The sequence below is a fragment of the Aquarana catesbeiana genome, linkage group LG01 (genome assembly GCF_042186555.1).
Source record: "Aquarana catesbeiana isolate 2022-GZ linkage group LG01, ASM4218655v1, whole genome shotgun sequence".
Taxonomy (NCBI): domain Eukaryota; kingdom Metazoa; phylum Chordata; class Amphibia; order Anura; family Ranidae; genus Aquarana; species Aquarana catesbeiana.
The window spans coordinates 542,706,329-542,729,826 of record NC_133324.1 but is presented as its reverse complement, the minus strand read 5'-3'; the positions used below and the strand labels follow the sequence as shown (position 1 = coordinate 542,729,826).

Sequence of the window (23,498 nt, the reverse complement as noted above, 5' to 3'; positions counted from 1 at the left end):
GAGATAGGCAGTTATAAACTAAAATCTGCGTAAATTCCATAAAATGTACCATAGTTTGTAGACACTCTAACTATTGCGCAAACCAATAAATATACGCTTATTGATTTTTTTTTTACCCAAGACATGTGGCAAGGATTGCTTTTACATACCAAGATGATACCTAAACCTGCAGGCATCATTCTGGTATAACCACTCAAAGTCCAGCAACTCTCCTGGCAGTACGTAGCTGGTCCTTGTTGGGCATATATTGTAATGTTCTTTTTTTTCATGCAGCCTGTGGGCTGACAAAAAAAAAAGAGAACCTAACAGATTTGTCCTTTCAAATTGATTGATCGGTGGTATGCCCACCATTAGAATACCGCCCTGCATCCACCCACTTCTTGATGGGCATACAATAAATATAAAAATATATACCAAAGCATAAGGGCAATCTGCCCCATGTCCACCCCTGCTCCTGTGCTTCGGCATATATGCTCTTTTTTTTAACTGTGGTGGTGAAATCACCTCCTGGAGCTCTGGAGTCACAGATTTACGTATCGTGAGAGCAAACCATGTTGCTGTCAAAATAAATAAATCAGTGCTGCACCTGAATGGCGTATGGCATATATGCCCTTTTTTAAACTGTGGTGGTGAAATCACCTCCTACAGCACTGGAGTCACGGATGTACGTATCGTAAGAGTAAACCATATTGCTGTCAAAATAAATAAATCCGTGCTGCAGCTGAATGGCGTACCTGAAAAGCAAACAATGGTAACAATAAAAGATTAAAAAAGGATTAAAAAATATATGCAGAAGCATAGGGGCAATCCACACCTAATGTTAGGGGCAATCGGCCCCTAATGCCAACCCTTGCCCCCATGCTTTGGCATATATGCTCTTTTTTTAACAGTGGTGGTAAAATCACCTCCTACAGTGCTGGAGTCACGGCTTTACATATCGTGAGAGGAAACCCTGTTTCTGTCAGAATATATAAATCCATGCTGCAGCTGAATGGCGTACCTGCAAAGCAAATAATGGTTAACAATAAAACAAAGTAACATTACAATATAACAGTAGGACATACCATACCTGCAAAGCAAATACAATGAAACACAGTAACAATAAAACATTATAGTTAAGCATAAAATACAGTAACAATAGAGAGAGAACAATAGACCGAGAACAATAGACCGCGAACAATACCGAATAGAGAGAAGAAAAATAAAACAACTATTTGTGTATTTGTGTCTTTTTTTTCACTTTTATTTTAACTATAAACATTCCAGGTTAGGGTCTCTCAAAATGTGATGGCCATTTCATATTTCGAGACCCTGTGTAAGTATGCCTTAGGACTGTGCCTTGCTGTACCCTACGCTAATACTCCACTAGTGTGTGGTAGCGACGAAAACATTCACTGATGCAGAGACCAGGTTGGTCAGGACAGAAGGGACAATAAAAGCAGGTGTCACGCCTATATCCGTGTTTTTCTGCAGACACGACATCTTATTTGGGGTGCTCTTTGGGTAGGGGTATCACGGAGGACTTCTGGAAAGTGCCCCTCATGCAGCCGGCTCACTGCATTTGCATTGGGAAGTTGGGCCACAGCACCGTCTGGAAACAGAAGGGCTGTGATGATCTCTTCCTGCAATTTTAGGAAGGATCCAGTTTGTCCTGATGCTTTGTATAGCACATAAGTGTTCAGCAGAGCCAATTGAAATAAGTATACAGACACTTTTTTGTACCAGCGTCTGGCTCTATGGGCAATTAAGTACGGCACCATCATCTGGTCGTTGAAGTCCACCCCTCTTATGTTAAGATTGTATTTGTGGACACAGAGGGGCTTCTCAACAACACCAGTCGCCTTTGGAATTTGCACTGCCGTGTCTGCATGAATGGAGGACAGAATGAAAACATTCTGTGTGTCCCTCCACTTCACTGCAAGCAAATTATTACTTCTCAAGCAGGCTCTTCTTCTCTAAGTCGGGACTATACAAGCCATTGGGGGGAGCCCCGGCGATTAAATTGCATGGTGCCATATGCGCCAATTCCACAATAAAAAAGGTGACTAAAAAGTGGCATGCTTGTGTAATAATTGTCCACATACAAGTGGTACACCTTTCCGAATAAGGGTGACACCAAGTCCCAAACAATCTTACCGCTGCTCCCTATGTAGTCTGGGCAGTTGGGGGGCTCCACGTGACTATCTCTTCCCTCGTAAACCATAAAACTATATGTATAGCCTGTTTCCCTGTCACAGAGCTTATACACCTTGACCCCATATCTGGCATGCTTGCTGGTGAGATACTGTTTGAAAGACAGGCAGCCAGAAAGTTTAATCAGGGACTCATCAAGGCAGACAACTTAATCGGGAATAAACAAGGCTGTTGTTGGTTGAAGTGGTTTACAAGTGGCCGAATTTTTTGGAGCCGATCGTATTCAGGGTCACCATGATGACGACAGAGTTTATTGTCATTGAAATGCATGAACCGCAAGATCTGCTCATATCTAGTCCTGGTCATGGAAGCAGAGAACATGGGCAAATGATGAATTGGGTAAGTGGACCAATATGACTGCAACTCATTTTTTTTAGTTATGCCCATGAGGAGGGATAGGCCCAGAAAAGTTTAAAATTTCGTAAACCATAATAGGTTTCAAGGCAAATTCTCTGGCAAGGGTCAAATGGTGATTTTCTGGCGATAAATTGACCAGTGTATAAATTACTTTGGTCCACAATAGATCTGTAGAGATCTTCCGTGACAAACAGCAAATAAAAAAGTCAAGGGAAGTAAAATCCGCTGTTTCCACCTGAATTCCGGGTTGGCCAGTAAATTGGGGAAGTACAGGCACTGCAGAAGTGATGGGCTCCCAATCAGGATTAGCAAACGCAGAGTGAAAGACACTATGGGCTCTATGGGCCTGTGTTCGAACTCTTGGTGGCTGCGGGGAACTACTTGTGCTAGCCCCCACACCAGCTTGAACTGCACTTATGGGACTCGCCACATCACCAAGTGTTACTGCAGTGCTGGTTTGTCTATGACCAGGATGTACTAGGCCGCTGGTGCTTGTCAGTTCACCAGAAGGTTAAGCGGCACTAGTACTGGCTCTCTGCTCCATACAAGAACCCTGTGGTTGTTGCACATCAGCAACAGAAGAACGGGGTTGTGTACTCCTGGCCTTAGCAGGGAACACTACTCTGTTGTCAGAACTATCTGTCAGGGTGCCGCTGCTCTCTACGGGTTCTCATACTGAGCCTGAATCTGACAGTGAGGCTTCTCCTTCGCTCTCATCTGTCATGCTCAGCAACGTGTAGGCCTCTTCACTAGTGTACCTCTGTGCCACTAAATTTATAGGTACAACTAGTGCGACTCACAGGAAAAAGAGCACCTGATTGTCAGAGACTGCTTCAATTGCTACCAAAAAAATCAACTGTTAGCGTTCGCAGGGAGCAGGCGTGACTCTAATGCTGCAGTTATGTGTGCTGTGTTTTGTAAGCGACAGTGATCTATTGATACTGTACTTGGGTGGGCTGGGCTGGGTGGAGGGGCTAAACGCAGGTGCTAGCAGGAGTCTGGGCTGATCCTGCTAACACCATGGTTTTGGGAACACTATACTAGTGGGGACGCTAATATAGTTATAGTTACATAGTTAGACAGGTTGAAAAAAGACACAAGTCCATCCAGTTCAACCATAAAAATAAATAAATAAAAAATATCGTACAATCCAATATACCCAATTCTATACCCATAGTTGATCCAGAGGAAGGCAAAAAGCCCCAGCAGAGCATGCTCCAATTTGCTACAGCAGGGGAAAAAATTCCTTCCTGATCCCCCGAGAGGCAATCGGATTTTCCCTGGATAAACTTTACCTTACATAGTTACATAGTTACATAGTAGGTGAGGTTGAAAAAAGACACAAATCCATCAAGTCCAACCTATGTGTGTGATTATGTGTCAGTATTACATTACATATCCCTGTATGTTGCGGTCATTCAGGTGATTATCTAATAGTTTCTTGAAGCTATCAATGCTCCCCGCTGAGACCACCGCCTGTGGAAGGGAATTCCACATCCTTGCCGCTCTTACAGTAAAGAACCCTCTACGTAGTTTAAGGTTAAACCTCTTTTCTTCTAATTGTAATGAGTGGCCACGAGTCTTATTAAACTCTCTTCTGCGAAAAAGTTTTATCCCTATTGTGGGGTCACCAGTACAGTATTTGTAAATTGAAATCATATCCCCTCTCAAGCGTCTCTTCTCCAGAGAGAATAAGTTCAGTGCTCGCAACCTTTCCTCATAACTAAGATCCTCCAGACCCTTTATTAGCTTTGTTGCCCTTCTTTGTACTCGCTCCATTTCCAGTACATCCCTCCTGAGGACTGGTGCCCAGAACTGGACAGCATACTCCAGGTGCGGCCGGACCAGAGTCTTGTAGAGCGGGAGAATTATCGTTTTATCTCTGGAGTTGATCCCCCTTTTAATGCATGCCAATATTCTGTTTGCTTTATTAGCAGCAGCTTGGCATTGCATGCCATTGCTGAGCCTATCATCTACTAGGACCCCCAGGTCCTTTTCCATCCTAGATCCCCCCAGAGGTTCTCCCCCCAGTGTATAGATTGCATTCATATTTTTGCCACCCAAATGCATTATTTTACATTTTTCTGCATTGAACCTCATTTGCCATGTAGTCGCCCACCCCATTAATTTGTTCAGGTCTTTTTGCAAGATTTCCACATCCTGCGGAGAAGTTATTGCCCTGCTTAGCTTAGTATCGTCTGCAAATACAGAGATTGAACTGTTTATCCCATCCTCCAGATCGTTTATGAACAAATTAAATAGGATTGGTCCCAGCACAGAACCCTGGGGAACCCCACTACCCACCCCTGACCATTCTGAGTACTCCCCATTTATCACCACCCTCTGAACACGCCCTTGTAGCCAGTTTTCAATCCATGTACTCACCCTATGGTCCATGCCAACGCACCTTATTTTGTACAGTAAACGTTTATGGGGAACTGTGTCAAATGCTTTTGCAAAATCCAGATACACCACGTCTACGGGCCTTCCTTTATCTAGATGGCAACTCACCTCCTCATAAAAGGTTAATAGATTGGTTTGGCAAGAGCGATTCTTCATGAATCCATGCTGATTACTGCTAATGATATCATTCTTATTACTAAAATCTTGTATATAGTCCCTTATCATCCCCTCCAAGAGTTTACATACTATTGATGTTAGGCTAACTGGTCTGTAATTCCCAGGGATGTTTTTTGGGCCCTTTTTAAATATTGGTGCTACATTGGCTTTTCTCCAATCAGCAGGTACCATTCCAGTCAATAGACTGTCTGTAAAAATTAGGAACAACGGACTGGCAATCACCTGACTGAGTTCCCTAAGTACCCTCGGATGCAAGCCATCTGGTCCCGGTGATTTAATAATGTTAAGTTTCTCAAGTCTAATTTTAATTCCGTCCTCTGTTAACCATGTAGGTGCTTCCTGTGTTGTGTCATGAGGATAAACACTGCAGTTTTGGTTACGGAAGCCCCCCGATTCACTTGTGAATACTGAGGAGAAGAATAAATTCAATACCTTTGCCATCTCCCCATCCTTTGTAACCAGATGTCCTTCCTCATTCTTTATGGGGCCAATATGGTCTATCCTCCCTTTTTTACTGTTTACATACTTAAAGAATTTTTTGGGATTTTTTTTGCTCTCCTCCGCTATGTGTCTTTCATGTTCTATCTTAGCCGTCCTAATTGCACCCTTACATTTCTTATTGCATTCTTTATAAAGTCTGAATGCTGAGGATGATCCCTCAACCTTGTATTTTTTGAAGGCATTCTCCTTTGCTTTTATATGCATTTTTACATTGGAGTTAAGCCATCCAGGATTTTTGTTCGCTCTTTTAAATTTATTACCCAATGGGATACATTGGCTAATGCCCTTATTTAATATGCTCTTAAAGCAAACCCATCTCTCCTCCGTATTCTTTGTTCCTAATATTTTATCCCAATTTATGCCTTTTAGCAAGGTTTGTAGTTTAGGGAAGTTGGCTCTTTTGAAATTCAGTGTCTTTGTGTTCCCTTCATGTTTCCTATTTGTGTGATTTATACTGAAACTAATTGACCTGTGATCGCTGTTACCTAAATTGCCCCGTATTTCCACATCTGTGATCAGGTCTGTATTGTTGGTAATCAGTAGATCCAGTAATGTTTTATTTCTAGTTGGTGCGTCTACCATCTGACCCATAAAATTGTCCTGCAAGACATTAAGGAACTGGCGAGCCTTAAATGAATGCACGGTTCCCTCCGCCCAGTCTATGTCTGGATAATTAAAATCCCCCATTATGATAACACTTCCCATCCTTGCTGCTAATCCAATTTGTGATAGGAGATCCGTCTCCACTTCCTCCCTCAGGTTAGGGGGCTTATAGCATACTCCCAGTATTATTTTCCCCTTAGCTTCATCCCTTTGGAGCTCTACCCATAAGGATTCCACCTCCTCCCTAGCTCCCTCAGTGATGTCATCTCTCACATTCACTTGTACATTATTCTTGATATATAGGCATACCCCTCCCCCTTTTTTACCCTCTCTATCCTTGCGGTATAGGGTATACCCTTGAATGTTTGCCAGCCAATCATGAGAGCTGTTGAACCAGGTCTCTGAAATTCCCACAAAATCCAAATCCTCCTTGTACAACAGTATCTCTAGTTCACCCATCTTGTCCGCCATGCTCCTGGCATTGGTGAACATGCCACATAGTTTAGACCAGTCGCATATTGTCCTTGTATTGGGTGTTTCAAGATTGCAACTAGGACTTGCTACTATACTCACCTTGTGTTTTTGTGCTTTGGTTAACCTACCACTAATGCCCCCAATACTACCCTCTGGAATATCTTCCGTGCTGGCTATCACTGTCTCTGGACCCTCCCCCCCATCGCCTAGTTTAAAAACCCCTCTAACTTTTTGGCCATCTTCATTCCCAGCAGATCTGCACCCTCCTCATTTAGGTGCAGTCCGTCCCTTCTATAGTACCGGTTACCAACTGAGAAGTCGGCCCAGTCCTCCAGGAACCCAAACCCCTCCTTACTACACCAGCTCTTCAGCCACTTGTTTACTTCCCTAATCTCCCTCTGCCTTTCTGGTGTGGCTCGATGTACCGGTAGTATTCCTGAGAACACTACCTTGGAGGTCCTTTTCCTCAATTTAGCACCTAAGTCCCTAAAATCGTTCTTTAGGACACTCCATCTGCCTCTGACTTTGTCATTGGTGCCAACGTGCACCATGACAGCCGGGTCTTCCCCAGCCCCTCCCAGTAATCTGTCCACAAGATCCATGATGTGCCGAACCCGAGCGCCCGGTAGACAACATACTGTTCGGTGCTTCAGGTCTTGTTTACAGATTGCCCTCTCTGTCCTTCTAAGAATTGAGTCCCCTACCACCAGAATCTGTCTTTCCTTTCCCTTTGCTGCCCCCCCACTCTCACTGGAGGAGTTCTTCCCCTGGCAGCTAGGAGAGTCCCTCAGCTCCAGCAGTGCTGGTCCCAGACTGGTTTCACCAATGTCACTCAATGGAGCGTACTTATTGGGATGCTCCAGTCCTGGAGCCTATAAATGTTAGTACCCAGTTATATTATGTACATTTTGAAGAGTATCCAGGCCTTTCTTAAAGCAAAGATATTGATCTGTTCAAACACTATACTAGTAAGGGAGGTATATGGTGTGTGCGTGTGCTAGTGCCACTAGCACTAATCTGACGCTGCCTGAGATTAACGCTGACCCTAATTGACACTTAAACCTAACTGATGTCATCCATGACACTAATACTGGGATCAGAAAAAAATATCTGTACACTATACTAGTGACAGGGCATGAAAGGGTTAACCGGGGGGGGGGGGGGCGATCAGAGGGTTAAACCTTTATTAATGGGGTTAATGGGGGGTATCCTAAACCTACCCGAGCCTACTACTGCCACTAACTGCCCTAACACAAGTGACACAAGTGACACCAGTACAGTGATCAGTGAAAAATATAAAAACTGCACTTAGTGGCACTGTGACAGGGAGTGAAAGGGCTAACTGGGGGACGATCAGGGGGTGATCGGGGGGTGAAAAGTGTGCCTACCTGTACTGGTGTTAGTGTAGTGTAGTGTTGGTGTACTCACCGTAAGATGTCCTCTCCTCTAGCACTGGAACCGAAAAGGGCTCCACAAGAGGAGGTGACATCACTTCCTCTGCTTGTGTTTACATTACACAGGCAGAGGACAGTCTGCCATTCACCAGAACCGATCACCAGGTCCAGGCCAGAAATCATTGCCCTGGGCCTGGAGGATCATCGGTTCTGGAAGGCGGGTACAAATGCGGCGGCTGGTCCAGAGCTAGTTAAACTACTAGCCGGAGTTATGGCCAATAGGTTAAATAAAGTTATCAGATCGATTATCCATCCAGACCAAAGAGGTTTTATGCCTAACTCATCAACTGCTGTAAATGTAAATGCACTTTTTTAAATATACAAGCTCCGGTTGATAACGCAACTAGTAGAGCCTTGCTGTTTTTAGATTCCGTTAAGGCGTTTGACAGCATAGAGAGGTGCTAGGTATGGGAAGTGCTTAAATGTTTTGGCTTTGGTGATACTAATTGGGTCAAGCTCTTATACACGGCACCCAAGGCCTCTATAAGAGTTAATGGGAACCTGTCAGAGTCCTTTACTCTTTTCCGAGGCACCAGACAAGGGTGTCCACTATCATCCCTTTTATTTTTGGTAGTGACAGAACCCCTTGCAGCTATGCTTAGGCAAATGGAGGGGGTGAGAGCTTTTCACAGGGGTCAATATGAGGACAAAATAGCTCTATATGCAGATGACATCTTGCTGTATTTAGCTGATACTCAGACATAGGGATGAACTTCGTGTTCGAGTCGAACCCATGCTTGAACATCGTCTGTTCGCCCGTTCGCCGAATTGCGAACGATGTGGGCCGTACGCGCCAAATTCGTGTGGCGCATCACGGCCCATAATTTAATGCGGCATCGTAGTGCATTGCTGGCTGATGATTGGCCAAGCATGCACTATGACCCGCATGCTTGGCCAATCACAGCGCCGTCTGTAGAGAGAGCTGTAATTGGCCAAGGCCAGGGTGGCTTTGGCCAATTATGGCTCAGGGGGTTTAGTACACGCCCCACACTATATAAGGCCGCCTGCACGGCGGCCCTGTGTAGTGTGTTCCGGCATTGAGAGACAGTGTCATTTGATTTAAATTAGATAGATTAGGCAGGACAGTCAGTCAGTTAGCTGCACTTACAGTGTATTGTGTATATATATGCATCCCAGGTGTTGTGTGTGTATATATATATATATATATATATATATATATATATATATATATATACATACACACATATATATACTGTATTCAGTTTAGCTAGATCCGTTCCTGTTATTATCTTCCTACTGACAGGCAGGCAGGTGTTGTTACAGTACAGCTACCTGAAGAAAATTGCTGGTGTTCTTCTGATCCTATTAGTACCACAGTCAGGCAGCTACACTATTTACAGTTAGTGTAGTGCGTCCTCCTCACAGTGTTCAGCTAAAGCTACAAGTTAGTGTAGTGCACAGTGTTCAGCTAAAGCTACAAGTTAGTGTAGTGCGACCTCTGCACAGTGTTCAGCTAAAGCTACAAGTTAGTGTAGTGCGTCCTCCTCACAGTGTTCAGCTAAAGCTACAAGTTAGTGTAGTGCGTCCTCCTCACAGTGTTCAGCTAAAGCTACAAGTTAGTGTAGTGCGACCTCTGCACAGTGTTCAGCTAAAGCTACAAGTTAGTGTAGTGTGACCTCTGCACAGTGTTCAGCTAAAGCTACAAGTTAGTGTAGTGCGTCCTCTGAACAATGTTCAGCTAAAGCTACAAGTTAGTGTAGTGCGACCTCTGCACAGTGTTCAGATAAAGCTACAAGTTAGTGTAGTGCGTCCTCCTCACAGTGTTCAGCTAAAGCTACAAGTTAGTGTAGTGCGTCCTCCTCACAGTGTTCAGCTAAAGCTACAAGTTAGTGTAGTGCGACCTCTGCACAGTGTTCAGCTAAAGCTACAAATTAGTGTAGTGCACAGTGTTCAGCTAAAGCTACCTGTAGAAGATTGGTGGTGTTCTCATACTACAGGCAGGCAGTTGATTTTGCTAGCTGCAGTATTAGAATATTATATATATATATATATATCCCAGCTTAGTGCAGCTACATCTCACTGTAGGCCATTAGTATGTCTGGAAGGCCAACAAGGAGAGGCAGACAGTCACAAGCCAATAAAAGAGGGCAAGCAGGCTCTGTGTCTAGAGACAACAGTGCTGGTCGTGGACATGGTGCATCCTCATCAGCACGTGGCTGTGGGACACGCTTGGCCTTTTTTTCAGCAGCTGGCCGTGTTGAGGTGCAACATGCGGAAGACTTGGTCGAGTGAATGACCAAGCTGTCCTCATCCTCCTCATCCTCTCTCACCCATGCTCAGGGTACTTTGTCTGGCAAAGCAGCTGCCAACGCGGCCTCTTCCCTCGGCTCAATGGCATCAGTGACTCCTTCCCTAGCCCCACCATGTCCTCCTGAGGAGTCCCTCGAACTGTTTGACCACAGTGTTGGGTACATGCTCCAGGAGGATGCCCAGCGTTTAGAAGGCTCTGATGATGATACCGAGCTAGATGAAGGCAGTAATGTGAACATGGACAGAGGGGGTGCCCAAGAAGGACAGCTATCTGGCAGTCATGCTCCCCCTGCTGCAGCATACTGCCAGGTTTGCTCCAGTGATGAGGAGGGAGGGGATGATGAGGTCACTGACTCAACGTGGGTGCCTCATAGGAGAGAAGAGGAGGAGGAGGAGGAGAAGGAGGCACATCACCAACGAGGCAGGATGCCCTCCAGGGGCCAGCCTAAGGGCAGCACACTGACTGCATCACACCGCAAAGCTCCGCATGTGCAGGGCGCTGCTGTCTCTGCGCGTTATTCCAAAAGTTCTTTGGTGTGAGCCTTTTTTGAGACGAGTGCATCATATCGCACTGCTGCTATTTGCAACATGTGCAAGCGTGTCTCGCGTGGCCAAAACATCTCCCGCTTGGGCACCACATGCTTGACCAGACATATGTTGACCTGCCACGCAGTTCGTTGGCAAGCGTACCTAAAAGACCCACACCAAAAAACACCACAGAAGAACAAAGTGGACCTCTCCTTGCTCCTCATCAGCTGAGATCTCCAACCCCACTATACCTTCAGTCCTCTCTGAGACCTGCACTGAGAGGAATGAAGGTGTAGAATTAGGCCTCATACACATGCAAACAGCAATCGCCCCACACATGTAAGGTATCACCATGTACGTCAGATCATGAGCAGTAATTCTAGTGCTGAGCCTCCTGTATAGATCTAAAGTGGTAATATGTAGTAGGCTTTTAAAGTGCCATCTATGGATAGTAAAATTTACATAATTTGTCCCTGTGGCACTGGTGTGTGTAATTTTAAAGCGTGACCTGTTCGGTATCTATTTACTCGGCCTGACAGCGCCTTTCATCATCTTTTATGTTTTACCGGGAAGTTGCGTTATGTATTATAATTTTTTTAAAGAATCTGTTAAAAATGAAGTCAAAACCTGTCATGATCCAATCATTATTTAGGCTCAACACATTAATATTTTAAAAAGTATATTTTTATCCTAAAAATTGCGTTTGAAAAAACGCTGCGCAAATGCCACCAATTTATTCTCTAGGGCCTCTGCTTTAAAAAAAAAATATATAATGTTTGGAGTGAAGCAAAATGATACCCCAGCTCCACTGCCAATATGATGATCTATGAACTGTGGACCAGTGCTTTAGCTAGGACTTTCAGGTCCCAAAATGCAGTACTTGAATCGGAAAAGGGCTGGCGACTGGGATGCTCTTGAATAAAAGTCCTTTATTTGGTTACATGGGTACACGGGTACAGGCTATGCTGACGCGTTTCTGCTAAGAAGCCTTCATCAAAGCATACATGTTTGATTTAAAAACTGATATTTATGACAGAGTAAGCACTCCAAATGGGGCGGGTGCATCCTAATCAGAGCAATCAAAACAATTAAAAACACATGGAGAAAAGAGAGAAGCACAGCAGGCATATGAGAGACATATTATGAACAAAATAAGACATATTCAAAATGGTGCAATAAATGTATCAAACAATGCGATTATGTTAAAATTAATATATGTCCATCCTATCATTCAAACTATACGGGTTTCTAGTATTGAGGGTATGGATCCACCACACTTCACGTTTAAACAAAATACGATGAGTGTCACCTCCTCTTGGGGGTTTTTTAACTTGTTCAGCACCAAAAAAGGAAAAAGTGTCAAGATTACCATGATGGAATTCCCGGAAATGTTTTGACACATTTGAGATATTTTTAGCATTAATATTTGTAGTGTCATTCACATGTTCCAAGATTCTAACTCTCAAAGGGCGTATATTGCACCCAACATATTGACTGCAGGCACTACACTGAATAACATATACCACCGATTTAGAGTTGCAGTTTATGTACCGTTTGATGGTATATGTTTTCTTGGTAGAAAAAGAAAGAACTGAGGTGCTTTTATGTCTATGACACTACCTACAGGTGTTGTGGCTAGAGGTCGACCGATATGGGTTTTTCTCTGGCCGATGCCGATATTTAGAAATCGCGGCGGCCGATGGCCGATATATGATGCCGATTTTTTTGGGCCGATATGTTAGGCCGATTTTTTTTTTCTTTTTTTTTCCCTTCATCTCATAAAATCTAACAGTTAGACCCTTTTTAACACTGGAGCATTTTTCAGGCGCTTTTGGGTTAAAAATAGCGCCTGTAAAGTGCCTGCAAAACGGCTCCCCTGCAGTCTCAGTGTGAAAGCCCGAGTGCTTTCACACTGAGGCGATGCGCTGGCAGGATGTTAAAAAAAAAAAGTCCTGCAAACAGTATCTTTGGAGCGGTGTATACCGCTCCTCCACCACTCCTGCCCATTGAAATGAATGTGCACCGCTGCCGAAGCGCCTGCAAAGTGATTTGGCAGCGGCGCTTCAAGGGCGCATTTCATCGGCCGCTAGCTGGGTTATAAGCGCCCCGCTAGCAGCCGAATAGCGCCGCTAAAATGACGGTAAAGCGCCGCTAAAACTAGAAGCGTTTTACCAACGTTTCAACGCCTGCCCGCTCCAGTGTGAAAGCAGCCTTAATTAATAAGTGGTACAGAAAATTTCTTACATTTAAACATTTATTAAACAAAACAAACCTCCAATCAGTTCACTTGTATGTATAATTTAGATTAAAAAAAAAAAAACCTATATCTTAAATACACAAAAACAGGTAATCAAAACTCTTGGACGAAAAAAAATGGGCTAACTTTACTGTTTTAGTTTTTTTTAATTAATTAGTGTATTTTTTCCCAAAAAAATAGCATTTGAAAGACCCCTGCGCAAATACCGTGTGACATAAGATATTGCAACAACCGCTATTTTATTCCCCTAGGGTCTCTGCTAAAAAAAATATATATATCATTTTTGGGAGCTTTAAGTGATTTTCTAGCAGAAAATACAGGATTTTTACTTGTAAGCAACAAGTGTCAGAAAAGATTTAGTCTTTAAATGGTTAAACTGAGAACTCCTACACACAGAGTTCAGTTCATTGATAAGTAGAAAATTTGTATCTCTTCTTGGTTCTTTTATCACATTTGGCAGGCTGCCCAGAGAGGACAAACAAGTCGCTTCACTGAATACTTCAGGCAACTTGCATTGACTTCTATTACAGAAGTCATTTGCAAGTCGTGCTGAAGTTATAATCTGCCTTTTTTTTATCAGCACAATCTACCGATGCCGACTAATTAAAAAACGCCAAATATTGGCCGATATATTGACAGTCCTCTAGTTGTGGCCACACATGTAGGAACCTACAGTGGAAAGCCAGGTCTGTGATTTGTTTAACTTCTGAGAGCAAAACAAGCTGGGTGACAGCATACTTCCCAGACTGGGGGCCCTTCTACTTAAAAATGGCACCCCCCCTGGATAACAGAGTACAGATCCTTGTTAGCATACAGAATGGGGAGATGTGCTTTAAGAATCGCAACGATTTTGTTGTGTTCTAAAGAAAATGTAGTGACAAAATTAACTTTATTTCTATTGTAATCACTACACTGTTCGTATTTATTTGTGCCACTATTCTGAATCATCTCCACCCGATCTCTATAAAAAATGCTATATTTTTACTTCTAGCTATTAATCGTGTATTATATCCCCTTTCTTTGAGTCGCTTTTGAATCGCTGTGCATTCTTGCAAGAAATCCTTGTCTATAGAGCAGTTTCTCCTGGCCTTGATGAATTCACCAGTGGGAAAAGACTTGATGGTGTGACTGGGGTGACAGCTATTGACCAATAAAAGGGAAATCCCTGCACAGGGGTTCCTAAAAGTTCTGGAAGTCACTGTGTTGTTATCTAGATGCCCCATTAAGGTCAAATCCAAATAGTCTATTTGGGCCAGGTGGTGCACACAGGTGAACTCCAGGTTTAGGGAGTTGGTATTAATATATTTCATAAAGTCACCTATGTCATCACTTGATCCATGCCATACTACAATCAGGTCATCAATGAAACAACCGTACCAGGCAATGTTGGTTTTAAATGGGTTAATAAAGTAGATTCTTCCCACCAGCCCATGTAAAGATTTGCCAAAGAGGGGGAAAATTTTGCCCCATGGATGCACCTTGACTCTGAATGTAGTATCGTTCAAACATGAAGAAGTTGTGTGTCAGGAGAAACTCTACTGCTCTACTCACGTACATTAGGACTGTTACCATTGTAGTATGAAAGATGGTGTTTAATGGCTGACAGTGCTAGAGAGTGAGGAATGCAGGAATACAGAGATCTAACATCTATGGTGATCCAAATGCATTCTGTGGACCAAGAAATTTCCTGCATGTGGGCTAACAAATGTCCAGTGTCCTTTATAAACCCAGGTGGATGGACAACAAGCAGTTGAAGAAATTGATCGACCCATTCTCCTAATCTCTCCAATAGTGATTCTATGCCGCAACTATAGGGCGACCTTTCACTGGATTATCTTTGGGGAGATGGTGAAAAACCGGAGTAATGGGATGTGTGACCATGAGATAATCTATAGTTTTTTGATCTAAAACACCCATCTCCTTACCTTCATCCAATAAGTGTAACAATTTTTGTTGTATAGTTGCTGTGGGATAAGAACTGAGGGGGTGATATGTGATGTGATCTTCCAGCTGCCTGAGTGCTTCCTGTTTGTAACTAGCAGTATCTAGGATCACTACAGTACCCCCTTTATCTGCCTGGCGAATCACTATGTCAGGTCTCATTTTCAAGGCATTTAAGACTATGGTTTCTTGTTGCTCAAATTAATTTTATTTCTTTTATTATGTTGTTGGCACGATTCATGCAATTTAACCAATTCTGATTCCACAACATTCTGAAACAAATCCACAATGTCATTTCTGTTTTGAACAGGGTAAAAATATTTATCCCCATGTTAATGTTTGATTCCTGTATACCAAAAGATCCTCCCTCTGATTCTGCTTGCAGACTCTCCAATGCAGACCTTGCTACTAATAATCAAATATGAAGGAGGTGGTCTCATTTTGATTTTGAACATTGTGACACACTGCGGATTTGCTATCAGAAGGTATATCCTTGAAATGTTTCCTAAGCATTAGATTTCTTACAAAACGATTGATATCCAGTATGGTGGAAAATACAGAAATGTGTACTAGGGACAAAAGACAAGCCGTTAGACAAAACAGAAAGTTCATGCTGGGATAATACAATGCCTGACAGGTTCAATACATTGTTAGAAAAGTCTGTACCTAGTTCTGTGTCTTCTTGGCTTTCCTTAGATATCTTCTGTAGTCTGTGTTGTTTGTATGATGACCCCCGCCTCGTCCTCTTTTTCCTCTTTGATCCGGTGGCTGTGTTGATGTTTGAGGATTTGTTGCGGACTGCTGTAATGGCTCCTCTCTGGAAAAAACCAGAGAGCCTCTGAACCTCTTGAGGAGACTGCTGTTCAGCTGTGTCAGAAAATTCTGACTGTGTATCCTCCGGTGAGCTGAAATTAACCCTTATGTCACCTCCTGATCCTGGTTTCTTCTTAAGAATAGAGTGAGGGAATCCTTTATTTTTTTGTAAGTATGTAAACAATCCCATCCTCATAATCTTTTAAGTCCTGTAAATATTTGGATCTCTTGGTCTCCATAATCTCAGTCTCTAAGTTAGAGATTTTGAGCTGAAGATTGTTATTGAGATCATCATATATACAGTGGGGACGGAAAGTATTTAGACCCCCTTAAATTTTTCACTTTGTTATATTGCAGCCATTTGCTAAAATCATTTAAGTTCATTTTTTTCCTCATTAATGTACACACAGCACCGCATATTGACAGAAAAACACAAAATTGTTGACATTTTTGCAGATTTATTAAAAAAGAAAAACTGAAATAATACATGGTTAAGTATTCAGACCCTTTGCTCAGTATTTAGTAGAAGCACCCTTTTGATCTAATACAGCCATGAGTCTTTTTGGGAAAGATGCAACAAGTTTTTCACACCTGAATTTGGGGATCCTCTGCCATTCCTCCTTGCAGATCCTCTCCAGTTCTGTCAGGTTGGATGGAAACGTTGGTGGATAGCCATTTTTAGGTCTCTCCAGAGATGCTCAATTGGGTTTAAGTCAGGGCTTTTATTCAAGAGCATCCGAGTCGCCAGCCCTTTTCTGATTCAAATAAATGTTTGGGGGTTCTAAGAAATTTTCTAGCAAAAAATACTGATTGTTACATGTAAACAAAAAAGTGCCAGAAAAGGCCTGGGGGTCAAGTGGTTAAAAGTACACACAGTTATTCATTGGATATATTTTACTGGTTTTAACATTACAGTATTAAACTTCAAGGAGTGTCCAGTACTTGTACATTATTTGCAAACAACATCAAGGAAGCTGATTCTCCTGCTCAGCAAAGTATAAAGATTTTTTTTTTTTCTTTTCAGCTCCACACCAACGACAAGCACGGTTAACCGCTTCACAGTCTCAGCCTAATCTCACCACTTGCTATCCACCACATAATATTCGTATTCAGAGTTCACTCAGGTAACAGATAATTACTGCATGAAGTGGGGCGAATCGGTTCAGGGTATTTTCAAAGCTAATAGGGCATGTGAATGTGGAAACTGTCATTGGAGGCATGTGCCAATAAAAAATTGTAAATAACGTACAATTTTAATCTGATTTAGAGGACGAGATGAGATAAACACTAATCCTTTCAATTATATGCCTGGGAGATGCCGTTAAACTGGATCAGGATGGCTGCTGTGCCAATGTGGACATCCCAACAACACTGTATTCCCACACGGTGTTAATGGGAGTTCTATATGAAAGGTGGTATTCATACCAGAGAATTGTGGACAGGCCCAGACTGGGACAAAAAAATAGGGACCAGGGGGATGTCGGTAGACATTTGCGGGGGTGGCTGGTGTCGGTCCTCCACACTGTAATGTGCAGGAACACTGTGTTATATAGGGGACTGCACTGTAATGGGGGGCATGCAATGATTACAGTGCCCCTTTACAGTGCAGTCCTCTTTATATTACAGTGTCCCAGACCTATTGTGGCCATACAATGCTAGTACTGTCTGTCTCCTATTGTGCCCACACTGCCCAGTGACACTGACCTACTCTCTCTGCTGGTGCGGGTACAGCGTGGCTCTCTCTTTCTGGTGGTGTGGGTACAGCGTGGCTCTCTCTCTCTGGTGGTGTGGGTACAGCATTGCTCTCTGGTGGTGCGGGTACAGCGTGGCTCTCTTTGGTGGTGTGGGTACAGCGTGGCTCTCTCTCTGGTGGTGCGGGTACAGCGTGGCTCTCTCCAGTGGTGTGGGTACTGCGTGGCTCTCTCTGGTGTGGGTACAGCGTGGCTTTCTCTGGTAGTGTGGATACAGCGTGGCTCTCATGGCTCTCTCTGGTGGTGTGGGAACAGCGTGGCTCTCTTTCTGGTGGTGTGGGTACAGCATGGCTCTCTCTGGTGGTGTGTGTACAGCGTTGCTCTCTCTGGTGGTGTAGGTACAGTGTGGCTCTCTCTGGTGGTGCAGGTACAGGGTGGCACTCTCTCTGGTGGTGTGGGTACAGCGTGGCTCTCGTGGCTCTCTCTGATGGTGTGGGTACAGCGTGGCTCTCTCTCTGGTGGTGTGGGTACAGCGTGGCTCTCTCTAGTGGTGTGGGTACAGCGTGGCTCTCTCCCTCTGGTGATGCGGGTACAGCGTGGCTCTATCTGGTGGCGTGGGTAAAGCGTGGCTCTATCTGGTGGTGCGGGTACAGCGTGGCTCTATCTGGTGGTGCTGGGGCTATTAGATCCCCCAGCACGGTCCTCTCTTTCTTTTCCCATGTCTCCTGTAGTAGCTGCTACAGTGTAGCACTCCTCAGCTTGTTTCCGGCTTTTCTCTTTTCCCCCCAGCAGAGTGCATGCTGGGGACTGTAGCCGGCTCCCTGCTGAGAACAACTGGGCCACCAATCTCCGGGACTACATTTCCCATGATGCCTCTCTAGTTTCTTCTGATTGGCCCCCTGCTGTGGCCAATGGGGAAGGAAGAAGAACAGGCAGGAAGCATTCTCTTCTCCCATTCTGCCAAAATGAGAAGGGGGGGCGAGCGGGGGAAACATCCTGACAGCAGCCCGCAGCTCTCCCCCCCTTGCCCCACCGTGCAGACGCCCATGGCTTGAGGAGAAGGAGCAGTCCGTAGGAGCGGAGAGTGAAACTGTCAGCGTTGGCTCTGAGGCTGAGCGGTGTGTGAGAGAGACACACAGCTCAGCCCATGCAGCCGCTAGTTCCGCCAGAGAAGACACAGGCATGGCCACATAGCGGCAGGTGAGCGGCGGTCACGGCCTGTGTTAGCCCTGTCCAGGCCACCACTTCCCATCCAGTTGTGCGGCCTGATCATCAACAGGCCATGGAGCGGGTGGCCCCGACCCACCGGGTCTGCCCTATGGCTATGCCGGGCCTGATTGTGGACCAAATGTTTTAGTAGAGTGAAACACCATGGAACAAGTTAGACCTGGAAGCTGGATTTGCAGAATAGAAACCACATTGAAAGAGGCAAGACCTAAAAACTGGAACAATATTACACTGGAGTGAGTGAGGACAGGCCAGAGTTTAAAAATGGTCCCAACATGAGAGTCTAGGCGCCAGCTGGTATTCTTCATTGACTACCTCATAGAAAATTTGGACTTAGCTGTGTGCTGACCCCAGGTCACATCCCCTGAGTTCACCCTGCTCCAGCACCACAGACTACGTGTTGGAAGACACCCAGGGGGAAGGTCTGGAGCTAATAAGTGAACTGTAGGCAACAGTGTAGTGTAGTAGACCACCAATTTACAGTCTAGAAGTCTTCGGACACAAGATAGTAAATATGCTTGCCAGAAGTGAAGACAGGCAGCACACACAGATAACCAGGGACATACCAAAGGTCTGTCTTAACAGTTTAATAAAACGTAAAAACACAAATACACTTTAAATCCACAATCCCACATTTCCCCAATACCCTCCCAATTTCTGTAATTCCCAATTACTTCCAAAAAATTAAGAACATAGACATAAGGTATATGTTTGGGAAAAATTGACTAGCAGCAAGACAGTGCATGAGCACTAAAGCAGCAATATAAAAGAATAGGCAGTAAACTCAAAGAACCACAGTATCACGTTTCTGTGTACATTGATTCAGCTGCTTGGGTTACTGCCAATCTGCCCTGAACCTAGGTATTAAAGTGTTTATTACCCCCCCAAAAAAAAATAACTGATCCTGTTCCCTTAAAGCATGTTATACAGCACAGTGCTTGAGCTGTGTAATTTGGCACCTGTATCACCTAAAATACCTTGCTGATCCTGCCTGGTTCTGCCCTCCCCTCTGTAAAACTGACCACGGTTTATCATGACTGCTGAGCCCTGACATTGTGGTCAGTTTACGTGCCTCCGCCATCCTCTGTCTCCTGTCTGCTCTCCTCTCGGCTCTCCCCCTTCCCTGCCTGTGCGCTCGTACCGGTGCCACCCCCCTTCCTGCTGCTATCATAAGTTACTGTTGAGACAGAAAAGTTGAACAGGAGGCTTGGACTTTATAGGCACAACCAAACAAATTATACAAAATGTATTTTTTATTGTAAACATAGAAAATCTATATTTTAAAATCCATATTCATAAATCATATATTAAATAAAGTGCAGCTACTGTATATGACCAATTAACAACTGCATGGAAACTTGGAGATGAATGAGATCATTCCATTATAGTGATGCATCCATCACTATTCTCCCCTTCATATATTATCTCATGTCCTTAAAAAGGCTTTATTTGAGCGTCTTCTCCCTCATTATGTTCGCCTTAGAAGAGGCATGATCTGAGAGGATGGGATATTGTGTGCTTTACTTCCACACCACATGATGCCTATTTAAAATGTTATACTGTATTCTCTTTTTCGCATAATTGTTTTTGTTTCTACTTTTTTCATTTTATTTTGTCTATTATTCCTGAAATTTGGATGCTGATGAGCCAGGAGTAGCAATAAAATAGTATTTTTTTTTCCTGTAACACAGAAGACTTAAACCCTAGTTTGCAATCAGCGACTTATCGTATATAATGGCTATTGATGGCATTGTATACCCTAAAAATGTTCTAAATAAAAATCATTGGAAACAAAAACTAAAGAGTGTATTATCTGAGAGATGATAGCCACAAATATTTCAGTGGCTGCAGAGTATGCTTAATTGAGACACATTGTACAAAGGAGAGATGAGACAGGTTTCATTTGAAATAAATATTACAATGTATTTTTTTCTGAGACTAGATAGCTACAAATATTTTACAGTGGCTGGTCAGTATGAAAGGAGATTGGTTAGGCAACAATGTAAGAGGGAGAAAAGAAGTAGGTGTTATCCTGAAATAGCAGGCAGGTTTAATCATGCAACAAACAGTGTGATATTTAAGAGCCAATAGTCACAAATATTGTACATTGGCTGAACAGTGTGTTAGTAGCCTCACTAGGCCACAGTGTAAGAGGGAGATGCAAGGCAGTTTTAATCCTGAAATTAAAATTATATTGTATTATTTCAGAGACAGTATCCACAAATATTGTACAGTGGCTGGTCAGTATGAAAGCAGATTAGTTAGGCCACAATGTAAGAGGGAGAGCAGAAGTAGGTGTTATCCTGATTTAAATGTCAAAGTGTATAAATTTCAGAGAAAAATAGCCATATACTGTATATTGTACAGTGGCTGGAAAGTAGGCGAGTAGCTTGGCCTCAGTGAAAGACAATTGCCACAAGAATTGTACAGTGGCTGGACAGTATGTAAGCATATTTTTGAGGTTGCAGTGGAAGAGGAAGACACAGGACCTGTTTTAATCTAAAATTAACATTTAAAGTATATTATTTCAGAAGACAATACCCACAAATATTATACAGTGGAGTGTCAGTATGTGAAGAGCTTGGTTAGCAAGGCCTCATTCACATGGCCAACCTTGGTGCAGCAAATATCTTGTGATAAACTGCACCCAAGGGCTCTGGTGTGCGTGGCAGGGAAATCTGTACAAATAAATTATAGGCTGACAGCAGTATGTCTGCCAATGTTCAGAAGTAATTGGACAGGAGTTGATTACCTGTGATTAGGGAAAAATGACTGTCTCTGTAGGATGCTGGGATGATCATCTGTTCCTAACCACAGATAATTGCTGACTGTGTGATTTCATCTGAACGCCAGTGGAAAACTGCAATCACTCAGTCCATCATTGCTTCCTGGCCATGGCTGTACGCACACACCTGGGTTACAGAGCGCAGTTTTTTGCAGTGTAGTTGCTGCAGTATAGTCCTGCAGTATAGTTGCTGCACCACTGCTAATTTGGCCCTGTGATTGAGGCATTTTTGGGACACATGAGGCAAATTTTATCCTGAAATAAACATAAGAGTGTATTTTTTCAGAGACTATAGCCACACAGATTGTACAGTGAATCCTGAAGTTATCCTGAAATAAAACATTTAGAGTATCGGTATGTTATTTCCTGCAGGTATCAGAGGTATACCAATGTCTGATTGGGTGCTAGACAGAGGCTACAAGATAGAATACAGGGTGCCAGAACGCAGAGAGTATTGCATATTGTTGGCCAGTACAGGACCAGTGCTGGGTGGTGCCAAAACATAGCATTGGGGAGTTCTGACCAAAAAAAAAGCAATCACAATGCAATTCACAGTAATGTAGCCCAATACAACACTGTATAGCAATGTATAACAGCAACTCTCTCTCTCCCTCTAAACACACTGTCAGCTCTCTCAATCCACTCTAACAAACACCGACAAACGGCTGCTGGGAACCCAGCCTTTTATAGTGAGGTGGCTAGCACATAACAAAGCCCTCATTATTGGGTATTCTAAGCCACCTGATCTAAGTTCAAAGGTGTCAGGGCTTCCTTCTCTGAGCTGGCCGCTCAGCTGTTGGCAAATTGCCAGCTACTATCTCGCCACAGTTACTCAACTGTTGATGATATCCTGCTCGTCAGTCTTGCCTACTTAAGCCGTCCAGCCCAGAGGATCTCTGCCTTCGCCTTAGTCAACATCACAGAGGCACTCTCCTGCATTCCTGTTAAAAGACTTGCTTGGCTGACATCCCTTCTGGCTCCAGATCCTGCTTGCTGTTTTACTACGCACATCTCCAGCTCCCTGACGTTTGGTTGTCTGACTATCCGTTCCGGTTCCTGATCTCTGGCTATGTTTTGACTATGTTTGTTCTATTTACTTTTATTAAACAAGTGTGATTTGACTGTACTTCTGTCTCGGTCTGATTTCATGGTTTCTGATAGTAGGCGAAGGCCATGAATTCAGAAGATACAGTCAATCCACTTGTTGGTAAAAATTTTTTCCAGATTGAATGAGCAAGATCACCGCAAGGATCTGTTTGCCATAGCATTACAAACACTCCTGAGTCGCGCAGTTCACCTGGAATCTCCCACTGTGGCTGCTCCAGTACAACCTGTGTTGCAGGCCATCCCTGCTGCTGCTGTGCCAGTCTCTGTGCAGGCACCCACCTCGAGTATTATCTCTACAAGAGGTATGTCTGGTTTTGCTCTGCTTCCCCAGCGATTTGGGGGTGATCCAGTCCAATGCAGAGGGTTTCTCAACAAGGTTTAGCTATACTTTGAGATGCTGCCCTAGGCGTTTCCCACAGACAGAAGCAGAGTAGGTTTCATGATATCTTTGCTTCCTGAGGGAGGCCCTCGTGGCTGCTTTTTCTCATGGTCTCTCAGATTCCATCAAGGATGAGATAGCAGCCCGAGATATACCCACTGAGCTGGAAAAGTTGATCACGTTTGCCATCCTCATTGACTCCAGACTCAGAGAAAGACTCTCTTTTAAGGAGCACTTGCTGAAGCCTTCTGTACGTTTGCCTCTAAGCTTTGCAGTCCCACCCATGCCTCCCTCACCTCCCATGCCTCCTGGTACCGAGTTGGTCAGTGAAGATGAA

At 43.8% G+C, this 23,498-nt stretch overlaps 1 protein-coding gene across 1 annotated transcript in view; it reads left to right on the top strand.

The window, feature by feature from the left end:
- The window catches only part of LOC141105219 (FYN-binding protein 1-like), a 446,065-nt gene that overhangs the window by 145,270 nt on the left and 277,297 nt on the right, over nt 1–23,498 (top strand). Inside the window, exon 3 of the mRNA XM_073595110.1 lies at nt 16,997–17,096. Within this exon, the coding sequence (XP_073451211.1) occupies nt 16,997–17,096 (100 nt within the window). The remainder of the gene's footprint in view (nt 1–16,996; nt 17,097–23,498) is intronic.